The sequence below is a fragment of the Sebastes umbrosus genome, chromosome 13, assembly GCF_015220745.1.
Source record: "Sebastes umbrosus isolate fSebUmb1 chromosome 13, fSebUmb1.pri, whole genome shotgun sequence".
Taxonomy (NCBI): domain Eukaryota; kingdom Metazoa; phylum Chordata; class Actinopteri; order Perciformes; family Sebastidae; genus Sebastes; species Sebastes umbrosus.
Genome location: NC_051281.1, coordinates 15,000,763 through 15,026,752, shown reverse-complemented (window position 1 = coordinate 15,026,752; position 25,990 = coordinate 15,000,763). Strand labels below are relative to the sequence as shown.

Sequence of the window (25,990 nt, the reverse complement as noted above, 5' to 3'; positions counted from 1 at the left end):
GGGACACATTTAGAATGTTTACGTTTAAAACCGTGTAATGGTCTAAATGTTGTATATTTGTGACATCACAAATGGACAGAAATGCTAACGGCTTGTTTCAAACGCACAGTTTCTGAATACGGGCTGTGTGTATTTCTCCGTGGATTGAGTGTTTTGATACTTTCACAGTATTTCTAAAGCACTTAAACCTGCTTTATAATGTAAAAGACATGAAAATCTCACTTTTTACAGTATGGGACCTTTAATACCTTTTTGAATGAGATGTACAACAGTCACATATAGGTGTAATGTTGAGGTGTCCACATACTGTACCATATATATTATACCTGGATGTGTTTTCTTTATTGTTTTTATTTTGAAATTAATTGTTTGTTTTGATATTTATGATTCTGAATTATTTGTATCACACTGTAGTTATCGTTTCCATATCCAGCCACACGATGACGCTGTAGACAATATAAAACTGTTATTAAAAGGAAGTACAAAACAACAACAACGCTGATGTGTTTTGATGTTGCTTATTTCAAACTAAATGAAGAAGGGGTTTTACTCCTGTTGTTTTGCTTCCAAGGCACGGTTGTATCTTGTTTATTGCTTTGCTGTGTGTTCTTGCTGTAAAGATGTAAAGTTGGACACCGTTATGATGCCAAACGCGTCCTCAGGATCCTGGAGGGAAGGTAGAGACAACCCACTTCCACAGCTCAATGCTGCGATGCAGTGTTGTGGATGTGGAGAGAAAAGTTGTCCACGGTGTCGGAGGCAGAATACTTTAGATATGCCAGAGTTTGTAGTTTAAAAAAAGGATGTTTACCACACTGGGATGTTGTGCGTAAAAGACGCACAAACACGGAACTCCAGAGCGGAATTATGGATCATTTATCCAAACAAAATGTGTTTGTAGCAGTCTACAACTAACTTCACCTTTGTGAAGACTGATGGAAGTTGACAACTGCGTCGAAAACCAACTACATTCATGGTAAGACATGAAATCTGTTGAATGTGAAGCTTTGTTTCCAGTAGAAAAGGAGGAAAAAAACGCTTCATATGACTGAGAATCTGATGACCTCATGTGGGATTCGCCCATATTTCAGTATTTGCCAGTTTGCATCACTTGAAAGCAGCAGGTTAGACTTTTGAGCCTTTGTAACAATTGGGTATGTAAAGTAAAAATGAGTTCTGCTTTTTGTTTGTGTTGGACTAGTCCGAGGGATTGTGTGAAACCGATGAGTTTAGTCATGGATGATCATGGAGCCCAGCCCCATCCACGCAGCTCTGGTCTGAGGTATGTACTACTGTCATTTGGATTTCCAGCTGTCAGAACTATCTGTTTGATTTGGCAAAAACCCATTAGACATAATGGGACCATGTGCTTTCCAGTAGCCTCATAATATTAGTCATATTTATATTTAACTGAGTCAAACCTCCTCATCATTGTTTGGGAAATGGAACTATAAAACGATTTTTTTACATCACCGTATTACCCTGTAAGATGGCAAACATCTCACTTGTAGGTCCATAACTGCACAAGCAAAAAATAACCCATAAAGATTTATCTCAAATAAAACAATGTTTAAAATCATAAGTTTATGAAGGAAGGAAAAAATATATAGAATTGTCCAGATACATGTATTTTCACATTCAACATCAATAATAAAAACTTTAAATCACACTGGACCGAGTTGGATAATAGACCTAAAAACGTCAGGACCAACTCAACAGCTAGCAATTAATAATCTAAAGCAGGATTATTTAAAGAAATATAGTTAAGTAAACGCTGCAGGTTATTTGTAAAAAGCAAACAAAACAAACATGTAATAAAACTTTCATTCAGGTTTACATCCATAAACAAATAAAATAAAAAATATTGATTTTATTGTGCACCAATACAATGCCACCCTCCCTGTGGTGCCGACCACAATAATTAGCAGGTAACCAGCTGTTTTCTGACCAATCTGTTCAAATGATTTTGTAAAAATAATGCAACTTTCAGATAACATTTCCTCTCACTCAGTACATCTCAGCGAAGCCACAGTTGTTGCAGACGTTTCGACCTTTGACCTCTCCTCATTTCCTGCTCTCAGGGTTTTCACTGAGAAATTGCCTTGACCATATGTAGAGGTCATGGGAAGTATTTCGCAGGCAAAACATTCTGCCTCCTCTGCCTCCTCTTCCTCCGTGATGAGCCCGACGATCGGCTCTCATGTGGAAAACCTGCGTTCACCGGGCTTGAAACTGATATTCTATAAAATACCGATTCGTCATGTCCAATAGGCAGAGAAAATCACAGTAAAAAGCTGTGAGTATATGACATGATGGAATAGGTTTTGGTTCAGGGACTCAGAGATGATGTCAGCCGCTTGTATTCCAGTGGATGGAATCATTAAAGAAGTGGGGGAGTGAGTTTCCAGAGCTATTTTACAGAGTCACCACTCACTCCTTTGGTTTTCAGAGGAGATCTGCTGAGTTTTTCAGATTTAAATTAGAGGTGAGATGGAGAATTTGAACATATGATAGTTTCCAATCCACTATTCCAAAGTTTCCAGCCCATGCTCTACATACTGTAGTTTCCAGTTTGTAAAAATAGCATCCAGGCACATCATATGCACTTTACTTAAAAAAAACTTGGTGTGACTTGTGTTCATATTTCATAAGCATTGTGTAATCTGGGAGCACAGCCACACACTCCTTGGCAATGGAGAGCAGCAGACGACCTAAATCTCTCTGTGGTTTGACTATTATTTGGAAAAGTAAACCGCACTCGTCCATAAGCGGCTGCTGGGGCGTGTGGGGGGTGGGGGAGGAACGCACATGTTCGCCGTCTTATTTGTGGATTCTTATATTCGGAGCCAACAAACTTGCTGCTTCTCACTTTTTCAAATGCAGTCATATGTGGAGACTTCATGTGACCCCCAAAGCTACGCTACATTTGTTATCCAAACACTGAATCTGCCAGAATCAGTGGTGGGCTGGCTGTTGTCCAAGCAGAGACAAGACATACGGTACAACGTTTAACATAAGGTAGTCTTAACAAAGTGTTTCCTTTTTTCACCGCCCAAGAAAGTCATTTTAAGAAACCTTTTTTCAGAATAATTAACAATCTCATAACTGGCACATTTTCTTTTCTTCTTAATTGTAAATCTTCAAGGAGGCATATCACACTCCGTCTAAGCGTGCTCTGCTTGGAGCTGGCCCTGCTAATTGGACACACCTTAAACCATGATCTCACATGGCTGGCTCTCCTCGGGGCAGAATGTGGAATTAGTTAAGGTATCGTGAATCCCCACAGCTGTTTCCAGATATGCAGGCACTCCAAGGGCACAGCTGCTCACATGAGTCTACAGATGAAAATCATGGCTGGCCAGACGTAGACGCTCGAAGCGAGCGGGCATGTTGAGTTGAAAACATAGTGACAGTCAACGTTTTTTCACAACAACAACAACTTATGTGTGATCAACTTTTAGGCTTCTAGTCTGTCGACACCAAAGACAACATAGACAAATCACAAGGCCTCCGCAGCGGTTTCTCCGCAAAATGACTCTCGGGAGACAACAAGGCTTTCTTCGCTCAGGAAAATCTATAATTTGGTCTTCAGCACGCTGCCCTCGGAGAGCCCACTCAGATCTTCTGTGCTCGCAAATGGAGATAAAGGATGTCATTCAGAGATATCCACCCACTAGATGCAATAAAGCAAGAGGGAAATCAGCATTAATGCCCAGCAAGCTCGCCCTGGCAATGATGCTGGTGCGTCTTTGAATGCTGGGACGTATTATGGATGCTTTCTGCCTCACAGGGCTAAAACAGACAATATGGCTAACATCCAGGGGACGAGGAATAATGGGCTGCCTTTGTTACCACTCTGAAGCCAACGCATTGACCGTAAATACCAGCGGACACTTCTCACTGAACGTTCTCTTCTGAACATTATGAAAAACACAGTTTGTTGGTTGTTATAGCTCATTTTGCTTTTCATCTCTAAAGTAGGCATGATTATGTATTTATATAATATTTGTGTTGAATAGATTTGCGTCCTGAACCGGAGTCTTGGGCCCTCTGTGTTTCTGTTGTGCGCTCTTCCAAGGCATAACAGTTGGAGGCCTCCCACTCTCAGCCTGTGTAACATTCAGAGGAACCTAACATGAATTAGTCTTTTGTGTGCTCTCAATAGGAACTTTTACTTATCTCCAATAACATTCAGTCATTATATGTGACAAAGGGACAAATTGCTTTGATTTGCTTGACCTTCAGTATCAGTGTTTGTTTGGTTTAGATGAGATATATATGGCCAGTCATGAATGGCATAGCTTGAGTTTACTACAGATCTGTTTAACGAGCTTGTCCAGCAATTATACATCAATGACAAATCACAAATCCAAACTTAAAGGATAACTTTGGTATTTTTCAACCTGGAACCTATTTTCCCATGTTTTTGTGTCTAAGTGACTAATGGGGACAACACTTTTTGAAATTGGTCCACTATTGATGGAAATCGCTGTAACTGGCAGCCGCCAAACAAGCTGCGAGGGCAGTGAGCAGCGTCAATGTAATGTTACGTCCACTAAAAGTGTTTGTTTTTTGCCTCTGACACGCTCAGGTTGTTATAATAAGTGTCTGACAACATTATGGAAAGGACCCTACAAAGAAATAAAACATTTCTTCTTACCTTTCGCTTGATCAGGTCTGTTTGTTATCGTGTCCAAGTCCCGCTCAAGGAGAAGTCTACTTGTGAAATCTGAATATTCGTATACTCTTGCTCAAATAAATTCAGGCAGCCATCAAATTCAAAGACCTCATCTACATTGTTGAATTCATCTAAATATTCAACCATGACATTGAAAATCTATGCTTTCTGTACTCCAACACAACAAACTCTGTCCGTGCGAGATTTCAGAACGAGACTTCTCCTTGAGCGAGACTCTTTCTGTAATATCAGACACTTATAATAACAATCAGAACAGAGCCTGTCATGGCAAAAACAACCACTTTTAGTGGACGTAAATGGCGGTGCCAGCTTGAAAAATACTGAAGTTACCATTTAAACCATTACTAGGGCATCAAAGGCCAGGTATAAAATGGGAGACACAAATTGCACACCTTGAGCTGGTTCTCTAGATGGCACTATCACTGTGCATATGTTCATACTGTTGTATCCACCCAGGTGCTACGATAGCACTAGTTTCTGTGTTGAATTTTGCATAATATCAGATTGTTAATGAACCTTATCATCTCCTAACACACATTGTAGCAAGCTAATGAACCCCGGCGTGACACAAACAAACTGCAGCCAGCCGTTTCAGTGAGGATATTCACACTAACATCGAGGAAACAGGAAGTAAAGCAGGCAGAGCTACTTTGTATTAAAGATAGGATCACTTTGTTTCTGTTTTTCATTATGTAGCAAGCCTCTGTTGTGCTGCTTTTTGGTAAATTTCCAATTTAACTTCATAATTTAGTTCAATGCTGCATAGAGGAACAGAAGTACATGTAAGTACTGTTCACAAGTCCACTCAGGTTTTTTCTCAGGAAGAAAGCTGAAGGAAAGGTCAGGACTGTTGTGTTGTTTTTGCCTTGAGATACAAGGTGTAGTCCTCGTGACATTAAGATGAAATGATGTTGAGGTTTGTGCAAAACTGAATATTCTGTTTACACTTATTTAGTGCAGGTTCACTGTTTGCATAGTCACTTTAGAAAAAACTCAGTTCATGTGATGAGCAAAAGAAGGAAAGCATGCTGCTGGGCCTTTTCAAAGATGCCCCATTGCAGACAATGCTGCATTGTTTCACATGAAAGGATGCAGTGTGATAGTTATAATTATGACTCAAGGGGGATCGAGCTTTTTCTCTCACCGAGTTATTTTATCTCGGTCTCACTTTAAAAAGCAAGTCACCAGAAGTTAGAGTGATAATTACCCTTATCTTTTGAATGCATGTTATTCATGCATGCTTGTTTTTTTTATCTTTGTTTCAGTGCAATGTTTAGAGTGAACATATCTGAGCTGCTCTGAGATAAGGTGAGGGTAATGTACCATAGCAGACCCCAGTTCACTGAGGAGAATGACATCTGCTGTTTGGGGGCATTGTATAGGGGAACTGAGAGATCACCCCACATAATCTCAAATCTCATTACCTAACTGGCTGCTAGCTTACTCCGGCTCTGCTGTATAGTATTAGGTTCTGTACAACATGTAGTTCAGGAGTGAGCACCACAGGGAGTCATAACAACTGAGTGAATCACGACAAACGGATATTACACGCCGCATTGAAAAGCTAATAATGTCTCAAGGACTGTCCTTAAATTTGTATCAGGATTCTACGTAATGACGTTAAGGACGCCCTGAGAGTTTTGAGTGTTACCAGGCCTGCGCTGTGGGAAAATTTTTTTTTTTGTTTTGCCTGCAATAATAAACGATACACACATAGGAAGTGGGAAGTTCTCACAGGGTCCCTCTGCTCCTTTTTTCCCTAATCTCCCTCAATCCCACACTGCTTATGAAGTAATGGCCTTTCCAGGCCCTCTTTAAAAAGATTGTGTTTACTGTGAGTGACCTCTCACCAAATTACCAGCTGTGGCTCTGTGGCTCTGGCTCTGTGTTTTGTCTTTCCTCAGGGACCCCTCCTCCTTCTCTTCCTCCTTCTATGAGACTCTTTAACTCCACCCCCCGCTACACACCAACATCTCCATTCACCTCCTCACCTCCTTATCGTCTGATGGTATTCCGTGGTGGGGAAAGTGTAGGGCTCCTGATAACGGACTGGCTATGAGCACTTATTTCACAATAGAAAGTTATTGCTTCCGTACCAGACGGTGTACAGTTTGCTCTGCTATTTTAGATTGAAAGTGTGTTTTTTTTAAATTTTAATATATTGTGAAGTGTTGAATAACTTAACAATGACAGCATTTGAAAAAACCCTCCGAAAGGCGGTGCTTCTTTCTCTGGCTGGATCTGTTAAGTGCAAAGTGCTGACAGCATCTTTTGACAGCTTTTACTACCCTCCTGCTTTTATGAATATGTGTATTGACTTCACAATATTGAGTCACTTTTCACACAAGTATGTTGTTTGAAATTATGTACAATTATTGAAGAATTTGACCAGGATTTGTTTTATTTATGTGCACAATTATTTGGATATAAAATACAGACAATAGGAGTTAACAGTAATTTCAGTGCAGGAGAGGAAAGACTCCTCCGCTATTTAAACACATAAAACAATACATTATTACTAGGGCTGTCAGAGTTAACATGATGACGCAAATTCGTTTTACCGCCACTAATTTCTTTAACACAACTTGCAATTTTTAGGTTTATAGTGGGCTCAGTTTTAAAGCTAGAGTGAAGATACTGGCATCATATGAAACTAGAAAAACCTAATGAATCTATTGGTGTCAACCATGTCATTGTGGCAAAGGAGGCTATATAACGCTCTAAACTTATGCCAAATTTTGGCGAGGAAAAACTGGCATTGCCATTTTTAAAGGGGTCCCTTGACCTGAAAATGGGTTCTAGGGGTACCCACGAGTCTCCTCTTTACAGCCCGAGATCCAATCTGCTATCGGTGCATCCCTACTTTTAGCACTGGATTTGGGAGAAACTTGTTTGGACTGTTTTTGGACTGTCTTAGACCATAGGAATAACATGTATGAATTTAGAGAATGGGCGTAGTTCCCCTTTTAGGAAATGATCACAATCTAAACGTGAGGCTCCTCAGTGTTTTACATGGAGGGAAATGTGGGTTATTTCACGCCTTTGCTTGTCACTGCAATTGTCGCTGCGCTCAACTACCAAGCATGATTTTCGGTTGAGTCAGCTCTGCAGAAGTAAGGTGTGGTTTTGAAACCAGTGTTATTTGTAATGAAAAGCAAACACAGGAGAAGCACATGATTAAATTAGTGAGGTGGAAGGATTCCAGATCCTTTGGTCCTCCTCTTGTTGTTTTAGAATCACATCGTCACCAGCATGATTATGACAGTTAATCATTCATGATTAAAACCCATCATGCTAATTCAGCATACTTCCTCTAGTCTTTGTCTTAGTTCCTGAGCTCCCAAAGTGAGTGCATGCATGCTGCCGTGCGTTTCAGTGCACTGTTGGCCCCACCCACAGGTTCATGTCTGCACAGGGAGGTAAAGCTGCTTACCTTTCTGCTCATGACCGCGGGGGAAGTGTGCACTCACCCAAACCGTGAGCCAGAGCTCTCAGAGACGCAGCAAGGGGGCAGACGGGATTTAGGTAGAGGGGACAGATTGCTGATGTCACAGCTCGGGCGTGGCGTTAAAAGGTGGGCCATTTGAAGCCGTGCCGATGTAGAGTTTAGTCTGTGTGACAACTCATGGGAGATACACAGCAGAATGGAAATTATTTGAGCGGAGACGACCTTAGGCAGAGAGGTAAGAGTGTGGAATGAGGTGTTGGCAAACTGAGAGGAAAAGCAGGTCTGTCACACCTGCTCTCTCCAAAACATCTGCTTCTTTCTCCTTGTAATGTCTATATAGTATTATCTTTACAGCACAGCAGAGCTCTCACTGACTTCCTCTAGAGGTGTTGGACCTTGAAACATTTTTAAATATTTTGATTCAGACTGTTAACAGTCTGTGTGTTTTGTCTTGAAGTGGAGGGTGTGTTGGGCATGTTTGAGCCTGTACATTTGACTGTACGGCTAACCGCTGCTAGTAGAGTTCTGGTTAGAGTGTTTCAGTCATTGGTGCATTGAATTGTTGCTCTTGTTTCTTAAAATAATTGGGGTGTTGGCTGAAAGTGTGACTCTTTCAAAACTTGTTTGTTTCTTTGTACATGAAGCCACCACCACCATTCCCTAAGGGGCCATCCTGCCACCCAGCAGCTACTAACATACCACATTAGGCATTTCTGATAATCCTCCACCTTCTCAGAAAGTCAAAGGAAAGTTTCTAGCAATGCTCTGGCCTGGTTTCTTCTCTGGGCCGCTCCCACCTGCTCTGTGCTACTTCTGATCCAGGATCTGCCTGAAGGGATTTTAATTGATTGGGTGGTGCATGGGGAAAAATATATAGAAATGACTGAAATGTTTCTGCTAAAAGTCGCGCCAGCTGGAACAAAGTGTAGTGGAATGTAGGGAATTTGGATATTCCTTCATTCAGCTGGTCGACCGCTGCTGATATTACGATTATTTTCATAATTTTTGGCTACTTGCGTATAACAAAGCACAGATATGTATTTCCACTATTCCTCAAACTGTCTCTTTTTCCTGTGTCTCTCTCTCTCTCTGTCATTCCGCCTTTTTCACACATAAGCACAAAAGCATTTGAAGTATTTTTACACGAGGAGCAGCATCTGGATATACTGGCTTTTTGTTTTCCTTTTAGCATTTTGAGCTTTGTCAGTGGGAGTTTCTGTTCACAACATCATAGCGTGCAGTGCTTATTTATCACAGTGCATATTTGTGTCCGAGTCCGTTTGTTTGCGCTGCCGAAGCTCACAAGATCACCGTATGATGAAACATAACAAATGGCACAATGACAACAGGCCTGTTATTTCCTGCTAGTCTGTGATCACGTCTGTCAAGCATGTCCTCTGCTATTCAATGGGCTTGTTTGTTTGTTGTGAGCGTACCGACCTCCCAGGGAAACCCTGTGAATGAGGCGTCAGCACAGTCAAGCTTCAACACGTCTCCTCTCATTCAGCAACACATCCTGGGCTTCTGCCTGGATGGCACAAACAAACCGGCCTGTGTGTCCGCGTCTGTCACCTGCTCGAGGTGTCTCGATAAAATCACTGATGACACAGCTGTATCCACTGGGCTGACCCTGAACCTGAGGCATCGCTATTGTGTGTTTTTTTTCCCCATACTAATTTATTCAAACATCACTTGACAGCAGTATCAATTAGATAACTTACAAGGCTCAGTTTTAGAGCATGTGGAAAATGTGTGGAGAAGGAAAGAGTTTCTGTGCTAAAGGATTATAATCCCGTTGCCAAGTGGGGATGCCAAATAAACAGACAGAACCCTGAAATCAGGACTTTGTACCCAGTAGAGACCACAGTGTGGATGTCTGTTTTTAGCTAGTCTGTCTGTTGACATATATGCAGGGAATTCATGGCATTCATTGTCATATTTGGTGATTGCACACCTACAATGTGTAATATGGATATTATTGTTCATCTAACACTCCCTGGTTGAGAAGGTTTACTTTTCAACACATCAGTACATAAAAAAGGGAGTGTAAGAAAATATCGGAATCATGATATTATGTTAAAACACTATCGATTTTTAATTAATAGTTTACATGCAAAGATTAAAATTACAATAACAATACTTTAATATATTTCCAAAGATATGTGCCATCTCAGTGCATGTGTCCTCTTTGAAGTAGTGCTGTGATGTTGGATGTTACAGGGACTATGATAAATGTAAATGCAGATCCCACTGTTCTGATTTCATAAAAAAGTTTACTTTTTTACTCATATTTTTTGCATACGGTGGTTTGTACTTTACACTATAAGTTCTCCTAAAATTAGATAAAAACAATTGTAATATATTCCCTTACTTACAGTATCGCAATATATTATAATATATCGAATTGTAACCCCTGTATCCCGCATTGTATCGCCAGATGCTTGCCAATACACAGCCCTAATATAAAAGCACCGCTGCTGATCCTTAAAGGTGGCAGTGATACAATTACAGTGGAACAGTTAGATCCCATACTACTGTATGATCATGTTGGATAAAATGAACAACATACCAACAATTAAGCTGTTTTTACACCATTCAGGGGGCTAAACGTTTGGCTTCAGGGTGCTGCTCTTGGGAGCCTCTGTGTACTTTATACAAATATACATATACGTACAAATGTTATGGAAATCAGTCCGTTAAAATTTGAAAATCTATGTGTGAAGAGGAAATGTTGTTGTGTGGTAATATCAATCAGTTTTATACCATGAATATCAACAGCAGATGTCATGGAAAGTCTGCCACGAGTGAGTTTTTCTAGTGGACAAAGTTGATGATCTCGCTTAAAGCGGCATTCAGGTTGAACATGAAACAAAAATCAGATATTGAATACAAAAGACACACAAAAGCAGATGCAGATTTGCTCCAGGTGGTGCTAGTGGAGTCACAGAGCTTGTCTTAGGGGTGACACGCACACGACTATCAGTTTGGAAATATGGGCCAAAGTGGACAGAGATCCTCTGGGGAGTATGAGCATGTTTAGTAAGTTTTATGATGATTTTTATGGATTTAGAAAAAATAGAACGTGTCAACATGAAGTTCAGCCATCAGCAGACTAACAACAAGACATTGGTCTAGCTAATTCTAATTAATTGGAGGTCAAAAATTGTTTAGAGACATGTAGATTTTAAACCTAATCATTTTTATAACTGATTGAAATGTCTTATCACCTGCTCCAAAATGTAAACAGAACTGTAGGAGTAATTATTGTTGATGAGTAATCCTGGTGTGTTTTTACCAAAAGGGTGACTTGGGTAATCCCTTTGTTGCTAACTATTATTTTCTCTAACTGGAGACCTACAGTCTATACATGTGGATGTGTCAATACCGCATCAAGGTCACGAGCAGCCATCTTTCTCTTCCCTCTGAAGTCTCCCGCCTGTGAGCCAACGCCGCACTGGAACAGGTTTTGTTAGGTTTATTCAGTGGAAATTATGACATGCAGATAGAGGCATTTACTCTGCGTTTCAGTCATCCAGATTTCAGTCATCCAGATCAGTGGAATTTAAAAACAAAATTTTGAGTAAACAATGAAAAAACAGATGAACTCCAAAACAAGCTGACAGACAGCCCTGAGAATGGATGTATCAAGAAAACCCGACCCAACATCGTTCTGGCTAACATGTTGTCACCAAACAGTTTTTTGCCACACGACAAATGTCAAGTCTATTATTCACTTCTAACTCTTGTTGGTCTCCAGCAACTCCTGAGAAAAAATGTCTTACATTTGCTCACTAGATGTTGATCTGTATTATTTTGTGTTGTTTGCTAAAAGTGGCTTCCACTGGAAACCAGGTTGATGAGAGTGGTAAAACCGAACCATACAGTAAATTTGTGGGCTGTACAACCAAAACAATGAGCTAAAATTGGCTAAGAAGCTCCATAGAACTTTGATTCATAAGTAGGTGATAGTCTTGGCCACAGGATGTCAAGGTCAAGGTAAACTTTATTATACCAAATCAAGGTGAAGAAGTACAAAAAACAGTCATACAAACAAATATAAATACAAATATACAACATCCATCCCCGTAACACACTCACACACCCACGTATACATACACTCACAGGGAGAGCATTTCCAAGCACCCTCGCTCTAGCATGCGATAACACACACACACACACTAATATAGAGACAAATCAACATAGAGTCATGTGATCACACCCAACGTCTGACCCCTTTCAAATGAGTCATTTGATTAATGCAGCTTTAAGTATAATGCAAACTTTATACAATGAAGATCCGGCCGACATCTCAAATCCTATAAAAGGACACCTCAAACAAGGATCTGGTTGGCAGTTTAACTGCTGTTCTAATAGGGACAGGGCTAAATATTGAACTACAGGTAACCATAGCAACAATACTTCTGCTCAATTGCAAACTAATGATGTTAGACTAAAGGCCCAGGTGACGCTGGTTAGGTTAGCATACTTGGATATTAACTCTAAAGGACAGATTTCTCCATGGTTGCACATATTTGTGTCGGCTGTGGCTCAGGAGGTAGAGCGGGTCTTTCTTTAATCACATGGTCATGTGTCCTTGAGCTCATGATGCTACAGTGCCTTCCTCTGCAGAGTTGATTGGAAGGTACTACAGATGTTTTTCTGCACGGCAACGACTTACACTTATCGTTTCACTTGTGAGTTTTACCGGCACAATCCGATTTAGTAAATCAGTAGTTTGAAACTATAGTTACTAAGAAGTTAGGAAGGGCTTTGCACACAAACTAATGGATTAGGCTACGTACTAGATTTAGGAATAGCTGCCACAACAGGGGGTCTCTAGGAGAGGGGTCTACAGTTGGACCCTCTTGCTCGGTTCACATTTGTTCCTTTCGGTTTATTGTTTTCTAGAAAGTTGTTAGTGTCACACACACACCAGAATCAACAAAAAATAAACAGATCACAGTATTTGGGTTTGCTTGTGATCGCCGTGAGGCTTTATCATCCTGGCTACTGGTGCTATTATTATTAAAGATGAACAGATAAACTAGTGTGTTTCTGTTGTGTCCCGCTGCTTAGGCTACTGCTTATTTGTTTTTTCTGTTGTCTGTCTTCTTGCAATTTCTCATATTAGTGTACCGTCTGCTGTCTGGCTGATGATCAGATAAAACAGCACACATTATACACATGCTTGGATTGCAAAGCCTGGCATGTAGGCCGAGTTGCTTCAGGAATAACATATACAGTAACAATAACATTGTAGATTAAACGGTGGCTGTGTCGGAAATTGTCTTGTTCACCATCCACTAGAAAGCCATGTGTTGTAGGCTAGTGCCATTTGTCAGAAAACATGATTTTGTTAGTGACCACCACTTCATTTTACATTACATTCTGGCATATTTCAGTTATTTATAAGATAAGTAATACATCTTGATGGAGAAGTAACACATAAAATGGCAGACAAATACAGTATAATGGTGAATGATTTCAAACACATCCTGAGTCTTGGATGTCTTATAGCAGTATAGCTACTTTACCAATAGCATGTGAAAATATCATTACCAATAGCATGTTAAAATATTAGCTACCTGACAGAAGGCAAGGCGATACAAGATATTAGAATATAGAACATAAATACGACTAGTGCAATAAAACACACAAAATTAAAACATCACAATATGTACAGTGTATACCAGACTAGATATACGTATGCGCTGTTTTCCAGAGATGCAAATTCAGAAGCAGGTGCAGTGATCAGAAACTATCGCTGGTAAAGAGTTGTTAAAGGAGGATAACGGGATGAGGGTGTGGAGTTTTAGCATCTTTTGCAACTCATTCCAGTCACTAGAAGCGGCAAACTGGAATGAGTGACAACCAAAGGAGGTGCGGACTTTTGGAATGACTGTAAGACGTTTTGATCAGAAGAATTTTCTAGCTCTCTGTTGAGCTTCAAAAAACCCTTAAATTGTAAAATGATTAAGGATTAAAGTGTAAAATGATTAGAATGAGAAATAAGTAAGGATTACAATTTAGAGTAAATTTTATTTTTGTCTTTCCTTTGTAATGCTGATATTCTGGGTTGTTTTATGGATTGTATAGGACAGGCAAAATTAAGCCTTGGGGCTTCAGCCTATTTCTTTTTCGGTCATTGATTATATGGACGTTGTTGAGTTGTTCGTTTTGATATTTGACCGAAATAAACTATTCATTCATTCAAGTTGCTAGAACGTAAATTGCAGTTACTGTTGGAGATATTGAGTAGTGAGCGGATATATGGACAGGTTTTGCCAATGATAGTCTTGTGTTAAAGGTCCCATATTCTGCTAATTTTCAGGTTCATATCTCATACTTTTCTGGTTCATACACTATTTTGTGTTTCTACTAAAACATGTTTACATGCTGTAATACTGTAATACTGCATTGCTAGGCAATAGCTTGGGTCCATGTTTACTTCCTGTCAGCTGATGTCTTTCACATACACTGCAACTGGAAATAAACTGGGACACATTTAGAATGATTACGTTTAAAACTGTGAAATGGTCTAAATATTGTAGATTTGTGACATCACAAATGGACAGAAATCCTGACACAGTTTCCTAATATGGGCTGTGTGTATTTCTCCATGGATTGAGCATTTCAATACGTTCACAGTATTTATATAGCACTTAAACCTGCTTTATAATATAAAATACATTAAAATCTCCCTTTTTACAATATGAGACCTTTAAAATTACACTTTTAAAGGTGCAGTGGTGAGGTTGCTGATTGCAACCAACTGAAACTTCTATTGTGGCCGACGCGAAAACGTGAATGGCCCTATCTAGAGCCAGTGTTTGGTTTATCCGTTCTGGGCTACTGAAGGAACATTGCAGCCGCTCCGTATGTAGATATAAACAGTTCATTCTAAGCTAACAAAAACACAACAATTCATATTTTCAGGAGATTATACACTAACGAAAATATACTTATTAATATTATTTTCGATTTCTGCCAATAAATCCCCCAAAATGCTACACACTGTTCCTTTAAGACTGACTGATCCAGGCATAATACCTGATCTTCGAAAATACCATTTCAGCAAATATGATTGAGACATGAATATACATGATGATGGCTTGTGGGGTTGTGCTGATGTAATTTATTACTGTATAATATGTATGACATACCCTATAGCAAATACTGTATATTGACTTCATATCTCCAGACTATGGTAACTCTGAATCAATCATTTAGTATGTGTCTTTGTATGTGTGTGTGTGTGTGTGTGTGTATGTGTTTTCATATATGTCGTAGTCTCAGTGTTTAAGGACAGCCGCCCCCATAGCAAGACTAATAATCCTTTGCTAGACGTGCCTCATGGAGCCTGTGACCTTGCATTGCTCGGATTCCTCTGTTTGAATAAGCAGCGCCCCCACCAGAGACTTTACACGCTAGAATTCGAGGCATCGGGTCTGCACATACCTGCTTTATCTACGTGCTGACTGAATGATGTGACACTTGAATGTCTCTGAAGTTATTGATTCCTTGGCCCCACTGAGCAACTTGATAACATTGCAGTACAATAGTGTGACCTCAGCTGACTTGATGTGAACTCGTGTTTACTTTGTTATCATGCCATCTGCAGCTTTTCATTTCAAGCGAACGGTATCACGAAACAAAATTTGTTACAGCTAGTCTGGAAACCTTATAATAATCAAATCCATTGTTTTGTTTACCGACAGCAGGTTTTTATTGTTCACCGCCTCTCGGGAGCATTACGAGAATGGTGTAATTATCTGAAATGCGTCACAGATTTGCTGTGTATGACTGTCCAACAGATGGCCAGCTGACAGAAAACCTTGGGATGAATGAAATCAGTGGTATATGCAGTATATCTGGCTTTTTCTTCTGGTTTTGTGTGGCGTACCTGGTCTGTAACTATCACACTGTATTTACACAGTTTCCTGGAATGTCAAGCCAAAACAAACACTCAAAACCACCCTTCAAAAACTGAAATGTCATAGTTAGTCACACTGAAAACAAAATCCTACCACACCAAGTGATGTTCACTAATGCACAGGGTGTTGCCTCCGCACTACACTATAAATCCATTTTTACCACAACATAGCCTGTGCTATAAAACCCGCTGTCTAGAGACTCGGTCTTGCATCTTGTTATCTCTCACATGTCTCTCCATTCTCAGCCTTTCCTTCAGGCTCATTGAGTAAATCTGTCCACTTGGTTGTCTTGTGACTTGTTTGCAAAGTGGACTTGAGCTCTTTCATGTAAAAGCCTCACTGCTTTCTCAAACCTGAGGAAGAAAGGATTCCTTTCATGCTGTCTGCTGCACTTTGATTTTCAATCAGATTATTGTCTGAGATAGCAGAAAAACAATTTCAATGACATTTGTTTTTTAAAAATGCACGTAAGAGGAAAAACATTCCCAGTCATCTCTAAAGTATTAAATTGTCTGGCTTGTGTCAAAGTTTACAAATGCTGAAGCAACTCTGAGAATAATTTAGACTTTCTCTTCCAACTGCAGGGTGTCGACCAAAAGCAAAGCACCAACCCCGCCAGGACTGAAACAGTTGGACTCCCCCGGTTTCTCTCAGTGGTACCCAGGAACCCTTCATTTAACCATGGACCAGAAGGAGAACCTCATTGATAAAGACCTCTCTCTGGTCGTGGTTCTGCCTGGCGGAGTAGAAGAAATGACCACAGTCCATGGAAGGTACAGTTAGAGAGCACTGTGATGCAATTTGAGCAAGAACGCCATTGTGTACTTTTTCTTCTGAACAATTTCAATATTGCATTTAAAGCTGCAGGCGGTAACTTTGAGCAAATATGAACTAGAACTGCCACTATAAAAACAAAAATCATGTTCCTCTGCCTCCTCCTAGTGCTCCTAATGGCATTTACAAGTTTCCACTGTGCCCGAACAATCGGGCCAAAACCAAGAACCGCCCACCGGCTGGAGCAAACTTTCTAATTTAACAGCTAAACAGTACACTACAGGATGTTTCTGAAAACATTTTGAGAGAAATAGGCATTACAGTAACAGAAAATGAATTCATATTTGATCAGCGCTCCCTAGTTTGACCGTTTGATGGTAGTTCACAAGTTTCGCCAGCAGTGATTGACAGCTGCTTTAGAGACTGCTCGGCTCTGACTGGTTTTCCTTTGGCGCTGTGAAATCATGCAAATGCCATTGGGAGCACTAGGAGGACACAGTGAAACATGATCTTTTTCACAAAGTATCTGTCTCATGCACTACTGTCAGGATATAGGACACTTTTATAAAGATAACTTTTGATCATATTTGCTCAAAGTTACCGACCGCATCTTTAAACATCATGACGTGAGATTACGTCATCACATAAAGTGCAGTTCCAGTTAGGTTGAGTCAGATGGGCGCAGCAGCCTAATGTGTGGTTTTAATTAATATTTGTACACTCGATTGCAATTTTTTTTCATTCTTGTTCCCTCACCAAATGATTCAAGTCAAGATTAAAGAAGATTTGCATCTCAAACTCTGAACATTATCTCCTGATTGCATGCTATGGTGCAATAAGGACAGTCAAATCACCACCTACCGATCAACATCTGTCAATACCTCTGTGTCAACGTTTTCTAGAACAAGGTCTGTGTGTCCTTCTATGAGTCTACTCACTCACACAGCTCAGACTTTCCATCAACAGCGTTTACTCAAGATATCATTATCTTTCTCACAATGCACACCGTTTACAAAACATTCTTTCCTGGGTGTCTTTTGCACCTTGGCCTCTTGAGTAACGACAGAGATCAACACAAAATGAAAGGATTAAGCACTGAATTCTTCGCCTTCTTTTCTTCCTCTAAACCCTTTCTAAGTGCCTACACAACAGAGTTAACGCTTTATTTTGAGGATTAAGTTGAAGGCGTTATGTTTAAACTGTATTATCAGTGTACGCGACTACTGTTGCTACTGTAACTTACTGTAAATTAGCTTCGTATCGTTTCCACACATTCTGCACAGCTCCTATCAATTTGAACTTTTATTTTATATCTTTTTTTCTCTAAACAATAAGAGCTGCAATGATTAGTCGCATAATCTGTTAATTATGTCAAATCATATATATATTTCCTTGATTTTTGATCATAATGTTCTATTTTGCATTATGTAATTACCAGATTTCATCACACGCCTCCCCTCTCATGAGGAACAAATTATTTAGTTTTTGTTTTATTGTGTCCTCCATGTCTTTCAGCAAACCCCTAATGGATCTGTTAGTGACGCTTTGTGCAAAGTATCACCTGAACCCATCGAGCCACACCTTAGAGCTGGTCACCGCCAAGAAGAACAAAACCAAGCTCAAGCCCAACGCCCTCATAGGAACTTTGGATGCAGAGAAGATCATACTTAAACCTAAAGGGGAGGATAAAAACAAGAAGACAGGTCCTCAGATGCCTGAGGTACATTAAACACATCATGCGGTAAACACCACTAATTGCTGTTCATGTTGAGTAAACAGCTTTGTTTTCTTCTCCAGGCAACTGTTCGGATGGTGATAAACTACAGGAAGACCCAGAAGACTATTCTACGAGTCAGTCCTCGAGTTCCCCTGGCTGATCACCTACCAGCCATCTGTGAGAAATGTGAATTTGACGTGGAGACGACGGTTCTGTTGAGAGGTGTCCACTCACTGGCCCCTTTGGACCTGTCCTGCTCTCTTAATGATTATGCAATAAAGGAGGTTTATGCAAGAGACACTAAAGGTAAGAACGAATGCATTTAAAACAAATCAAACCTTGCTGCATGATATTTTAGCACGTTAACCATGCAGTGTTTGCCATGCTGCACCTAAATCAGCTCACTTGTTATTGCTAAATCTAAATGCTTGTTGGCTTTGCAGGACCTGCTTCTCCTTCTCCTGTGTGTCCAGCCTCACCAACGCATGCAGGTATTTCAGTTTGTATGATTGATATCAACAGAGCTGTCATATTTTCTAACCAGTGTTATCTTACAACTGTGTGTTTATTTTTTTCCAGGAACAGTCATGCCGGGCAAAGATAAAAATCAGAAAGAGAAAGAAAACAAAGGCCTCTTCAGCAAGTTTCGGAAAAGCAAGAAAAAATCTGACCAGGTAACACAGTATTTTCTTAATGTCCTAAGCTGTATGAGAAGGTAACTCTAAATGGTCAGAGGGAGGTTTGTTGACTTTGGCTTGCCATTGGTTGACGTGCACTCTGTTGTTTGGGAACAGGCCTCTTATCATGTCCTGATTGGGTGTTTGTTCTTTAAAGGCAACGACAGCCAGTGCCCCAGCTTCTCCTGTGCTTGTGAGCAAGCCTCGACCTCTCAGCATGGCCCTACCTAGCTCCAACTCGTCTCCGCTCGGCTCCCCTACGCTACCTGGCGTCGTGCCAAAGAAGAGACGCGCGCCCCAGCCCCCAATCGTCATGTCTCAGTTTTTCCCCTCGGACCTCAGCACCCGCAGGAGACTCCACTCTGCACCCTCACTGGACAGCGACCAGGTGAGTGAATATAAAGACAATCTCAGCGTAGCCCTGAACATTTCTGGTGATTTCTGTGTTTATATAACTTAATTAAATGTTGGTATGCACCATAGATGGCTGGTTTTAGTCGTGGGTCCTCAGCAGAGTCTTCACTGAAGAGAACCAAACGCAAAGCTCCTCCACCGCCCACATCCCCTACTGCTGGTGTCCAAGAAACAGCTCCTCTGGATGAAAAGTTGCAAGGTTTGTCTTTCTTTACATTTTGGGAGTTTTCATGGTTGGGGTTATTTTTTTAATCATACATTTAGATTCTTTCACTGCTGCGCTGAAAGTAAAATATTGCCTGTTCTGTGATGTTTGTCATGTGTACTTTGGCCTCAAAGACAAAGACAGGTATTTCCAAACCTAGTTTTTATTTGATGTGACTCGTGTGCCCCCTAGTGGTCAATATTGCTCATTTGAAATAGCCGTGTTAGGATACATGATCATAGAGCACTATATGGTGGTCAAGTCATTCATCTAAATCTAATTTTATGTTTTATATTTGCAGATTCTGCATTAAAAAAAATGTGTGCAGCCCTAGTTGTGCTTGTATGTTCTCTATACTACCCAGTGTTTTAGCATTTGAGTTTCATCTGCCTGTTTTTCCGGTGTCTAATTACTCTCTACCTCTTTTATCCACATATGTTAACATACTCCAGGCTTTTCAGTACTTTGTCTCCTCTTTTTCAATACATAGACTCACTTTATGTAGTTAGAAATCAAGGTGCTTTTTCAGATACCTGTAAAATGTCTTTCTATGCTGACAAAACAGTTATTTTTGTTATATTCCAGATTATTGTAGGTTCTGGTATTTTTCCCTAGTTGAGTATAATTAACTTGCTTTGACATACTTTCCTGTGATTGTGTGGACACATCTGAACCCTCACTGTATTGTCCTGTGAGGGAAGCTCCACCCGTCCTGTATACAAAGCAATTTCAAGCAAAAACAAAGAATATTAAAATTAACTGAGGTCTGATCAACAAACATAGGCGATTTATTTTGGCTTACATTACTGAAATGATAAAAGTGGGAAGTTGAAATTACTATCCAGAAACAATATCCTTGTTAGTGTGGACAATCCATAGTAGAAAATACTGAAAACTATCCGCAGCAAGGTCTGAGTTTTCCTATGTAACCAGGATAGTGCGTCTCTTGAGTTTCTCAACTACTTTTAGCATCACAAACAAAATGAACTAGACTAATTAGACATTGTGTCCTGTATATTCCACATAACAGTGTTCTTTCTTGCCTATTTTCCTTTAAATTACTGTCTATATGCCAATGTGTGTCTTTCTTTATATATTTTACTTTTACTGTGTTGTTCAGAAAATACCTCAACTCCTTTGTTACTCATAATCCCCTGACTACTGCATCTCCCAGACCTCATTAATAGAATGAGTAATCATCCCAGACGTTTCACGACTGCCGTCTACATGTATACACGCAACCATTTCCTTCCTCCGATTGCTCCTCATTTTTCAAACACTTGAGTTCACAGAGAAAGATCACTTCCTCTGCGGTTTCCTCAACAGCCTCGTGCTGCTCAGTACATCTAGAGATCAGAGGCTGAGAACGGAGACAAGCTGCCGTTTTGTTTAAGTAGCCTTGAAAGTCTTGCTCCTCTGTGATGCACTTCCTTTAAGTGCTAAATGAAGAACTAGACAATAAGGGAGACTGAGATTGAAAAGATTAAGTGGAATTCATTCATCAGAAGAAAACCTAATTTATTAGAAAAGGCGTGTGAGATGAATACAGTTTGATGCTTGGTTTCTCATGTATATAGTGGGAAAAAAATAATTAAAATAAATAAAAAATAACTCACTCCACTGATGCTCCACTGACCACCAAGCAACATTTTACTTATAATGCCAGGTATAGTAAACGTGAATGATTTTACATGACTTCTTCTTTCTGGTGTTGTATTAACAGGGGGTGCAGCAGCTGCTAACGCACTGGAGGAGATCATGGAGCAAGAGGAGAGCACTGCCTCTGTAAAGTCTGCAACTGCTAGTGACGTCCACGGAGAGGTCGACAGCCTCAACATGTCTGCTGATGCTTCGTTGCATTCCCCGTCCCCAGAGACCGAGATACTGACCACGATGTCCACAGAGGGAAATGGGGAAGATCAGTCTCGTGATCTGTCCTCAGATGGCAAGTACGAACTCTAGTGTGACTCCTCCAGCCTCAGCCGTGTTCTAACATTAGTATTAGCAATACTTTTAATTCCTTCTCTTTGCTTGACTTTGACAGTCGACTGCAGAGCGCGGCGGATGACTCTGCAACTCTGGGTGATGCGAGGACAGCTGATGGCACTGAGACGTCTGAACTAGCTGATAATAGTGGGTTTGCACTTGGATTATAGTGGTGTTGTTCATATCTGTGCTGCTCCTACTGATGTATTTCTCTAACTTTGCCTTAGTATGCCAAAGTTCAAGTGATTTTGCTTCTCAAAGAAAGAAAAGTCCACACACCGGTCTCACATTACAAATGTTCTTTTGTGTACAGATAGTGGTCCAGTTGAAGAGTCTACACCTCAAAGTGTTGACGTTGATTGCAGTACTGTACCCAGCAGCCTCCCTCCGCCCGTGATGCAGGATGCAGAAGCACAGGCCTCCGTTCAGGCAGAAACCCTCGGGGAGCAGACTGACAGGTTGGAGAGCCCAGCGGCCACCAGCACATCATGCCCCGCTGGAGAGGAAGTGCAAACAGATTTGACACCGCTACCTGTGCCTCCACAACAACACATGGACAAAGTCCCTTCCTCGGCTGCCTTTGAATCAGCGGGGAAGAACGATCTGGCCGCTGCTACGGAGGAACACGCCTTATCCCACGCCTCGGAGACCTCATCGTGCCAAGACTCCACACCAAGTGCTCCTGCCGCAACAAAGGCGCCGTCTATTTATGCCACAAACTCTGAGCCAAAGCCCAAGCCTTCCAACGAGCTTACGAGGGACTACATCCCTAAGGTGGGGATGACGACGTATACCATCGTGCCTCAGAAATCTCTGGAGAAACTGAGATATTTTGAAGTTGCACTGACATTGGAGGTGCCTCCTGCAGCTCCAGAAGACGGACTGAATATCGGGTCTCTTCAGTTGGAGGAGAGCACGGCGCCGGGGGGACAGACGGAGGTCTCAAAGGAAACAAGTGAGCTGCACTCTACTATACCCAGGGAAGACTTACTGACTAGCACTACTACTACTACTACTACCACCCAAGACACTGTTAATGGAAGTATACCTGAATCCATTCATCCCTCGTCACCGACAAGTCTACCTAAAGCAGATGACAAGATCTCACCCTCGGCTAATGGGGCATCTCAAGCGGGTTCGCCAGCAGAGGTCAAGGAGATGAAAATTCCACCCGCAACTAAACCTAAGCCTGGTTCTTTCCGCTTGGCACAGCACAAAAAAACACCTGGGTATTATGTAACCTCGGCAGCAGAAAAGACTCTCATTGCCAAGGAAGGAAGTGCAGAGCGAGCAAACTTACCGCCCCCTCCTCTTCCGCCTCCCGTGCAGAGTCAAGAGGAGACGCCAGGGGCCGCTAATGTGGAGCTGAGCCCTAAGGCGGCTGACAAGAACATAGCCTTCATGCGAATGACGAGGCAGAGTAGTTTGCCATGTAGAGAGCCGGTCGTAGGGTTGAGTTTGGAGAAGTTGAGGAGCTTTGCAGCCCCGAGGCCCTACGCTCCTGTATCCCCGTCCCGCTTCGCCCAGGCAGTGTCTTCTGCTGTGAAAAGGAGCAACTCCTTATCCCACGGGCCAAAGATGCCTCGCTCGCCTGTTTCACCGCCCTTCTTCCCGATCGCAAGTCGCTCATCAGTCATAGAGTCATCTGAGCTCAACAAGGTGAGTTGTGACAGCATACTGTAGCATACTTACATTTAAATATCTAAATAAAGATGAATGGACTACTTTCTACTCATGAGAGCACTGGTGATAGCTTTTTTATACTCTAACTCATTATTATACATTAATGCTTGAGTGCTTAAGAGCACTTTGCTCTGCTGAGCAAAGCAGGTTTTTTTGGGTTTAAGAGTTACACAGAAGTGGACAAGAGTGTGACTGATCCCACTACTGCTTTAGTCGGTTTGAAACTAAAACCACTTTTGCAACCGCGGTGCTTCTTTTTGGTGCTGTATCAGCCATTTACAACGTGACCAGCGGTGAGTTATTGACTCTCACGAACATAAGTAGCTGAATACTTTGTAATAGTATAGGACCTATTGACTTGAATCAGCCCAGGGTTAAATATAAACTACCTGCTGTATTAAAGGCTTAGCATTGGCCATGTTTTTTTTTTACCTATTTTAACTCTTATCATGACTATGTAAAACAACAATTAATTAAATTATATATTTATTATTTCTTTAGGGACACATACAAAATACTAAGACCCACTGAAAACAGCTATCCGATACAGGATACAGCGAGATGCCATAAAAGCACACATTAAAATCATTGTAAAAGCCAGACCTGTTTACAGATTTGTTGCTAAATTAGGTAGCTCTCTTGAAAGTGAGGTATTCCACGCGATGAAGGTGCTATCTGAGCTATAGGGATGGTCAGAAGAACTTGCACTTGTAACTGTAGACTACATTATAATCCAATAAAATATAGAATTAGATTTTCTAGTATGACTTCTTAAATTTTGGCAAATCTGTGACAGTGTCTATCATACCTGGTATGCATTGTGCAGTAAAGATTGTGGGCTCTCTACATTCATTATACAAATAGACATCAATAATAGATCAATAATGATTAATAACAGACTAACATGCATCCCTACGTTGAAGAAGTACTTCTCCTTATACTGGGGGCATCATGGGCTTTGGGGCTTTATGTATTATATTGTGTAGGGACAATAATTTTTTTTCTTTTTGAACTGTATAAATACTGTATTTACTTTTGTTGGACTCACTATAGTTGTTTTACCTATAAAAATGTTCACTGATTGCACTGTTGTGTCTTTGTTTTAACATCACAGGATGGTGACAATAGAGAGGTGGATGATGACAAAGGATCTACTTTGCAGGGAGTCGAGGGTGAACCGCCTTCTTTGAGTGGGATTGTTCAAATGGAAGGAGAGAGCAGTCCATAGCAGTGCCTTAATTCTTCTGACAATATATCATCTACTGTAAGCAAAATACAAAACACACACATTGCAAAATGACATAAAACCGTTCCCACAACACATGCATGAACTCTTGTATTTTTTCTTTTCTTCCAGGAGGAGCTTATCCTGTCTACTTTGAGTTCTCCAGGACCCTTTATCCCACGACACACAGAAGCAGGAACTGTCTTGTATTTTACCTCTTTTGGTAGTCTCCAACAGTGTACATGATGTATTTTGATAATTAATAATTGCTGTATTTTGGTTTTATTTTCTCACATGTCATTAAGTAATATCCCAGTGGCGCTGACCTGCATATTTTAATGCTTCTCTGTTATTTTGTGTGACGACTATCTTGCATTTAATGCATTACTGTTGTGAGTGAACAAGGACGTTAATGAGAACAATTCTATAAATTATTAGAAAATGTATTATCTTAATAATACTGGATGTGTAGGACAGACCAGGTCTGACCTATGGTACTTAAATGCTCCTTAGATTATACATCAAATCTATATTTAAGTATTACAGAGTTTTGATTAAGCTATTATATGCAGAAATACACTGATGTGCACAGCACACATGTTGTTCTTGTAAAGCAGTGTTGTTACGAATAAAGCTTTTATCATTCCAGTTGCCTTTATTAAAGTCATTGCCTTAAACCTGCAGTAGGTAGAATGTTTTGGCATCATTGGGCAAAAATTACATAACCTTTCAGCATATTGTAATTCAAGTGTTCTGAGAGATAACTACACTTCTGCACCTCCTCATGGCTCTGTTTTCAGGCTTTAAAAAATCTAGCTCGTGACGGGAGACTTTGACCAATCACAGGTCATTTCAGAGAGATAGCATTCCTATTGGTTGTTCATTCAACGGAGGCAGCTGTCAATCACTCGCAAACTCCGATCAAACTAGGCAGCGCTGATCAAATATGAATTAATATTCTCTTACTGTAATGCCCATTTATCAGCTTAAATGTTTTCAGAAACATCTTGTAGTGTACTGTTTAGCTGTAAAATGAGAAAGTTTGCTCCGGCTGGTGGGCGGTGCTTGGTATTTCCTCAACTGATCTCAACATGGCTGCCAGCTCATTTTACAGATAAACAGTGCAGTACAAGATGTTTCTAAAAACATTTGAGGTGAGAAATAGGCATTACAGTAACAGAATATTGATTCATATTTGATCAGCGCTGCCTAGTTTGACCGTTTGATC

At 40.7% G+C, this 25,990-nt stretch overlaps 1 protein-coding gene across 2 annotated transcripts; it reads left to right on the top strand.

Moving 5' to 3' along the window:
- Positions 1-532: 532 nt before the first annotated feature.
- On the top strand, positions 533-25,410 carry cobll1b (cordon-bleu WH2 repeat protein-like 1b). Of its 2 annotated transcripts, XM_037790300.1 has the most exons (14): positions 533-976; positions 1,202-1,282; positions 16,666-16,854; positions 18,371-18,575; positions 18,653-18,878; positions 19,016-19,063; positions 19,152-19,246; positions 19,407-19,637; positions 19,733-19,862; positions 21,592-21,817; positions 21,913-22,001; positions 22,168-23,513; positions 24,652-24,801; positions 24,895-25,410. In XM_037790300.1, the coding sequence occupies exons 1-13, from the start codon at positions 936-938 to the stop codon at positions 24,763-24,765; spliced, it is 3,021 nt and encodes a 1,006-aa protein (XP_037646228.1). In that variant the 5' UTR covers positions 533-935; the 3' UTR covers positions 24,766-24,801; positions 24,895-25,410. The 2 variants fall into 2 exon arrangements, with proteins under 2 accessions (XP_037646228.1, XP_037646229.1); XM_037790301.1 differs by lacking the exons at positions 533-976; positions 1,202-1,282 and adding an exon at positions 8,178-8,382.
- The last annotated feature ends 580 nt before the right edge of the window (positions 25,411-25,990 follow it).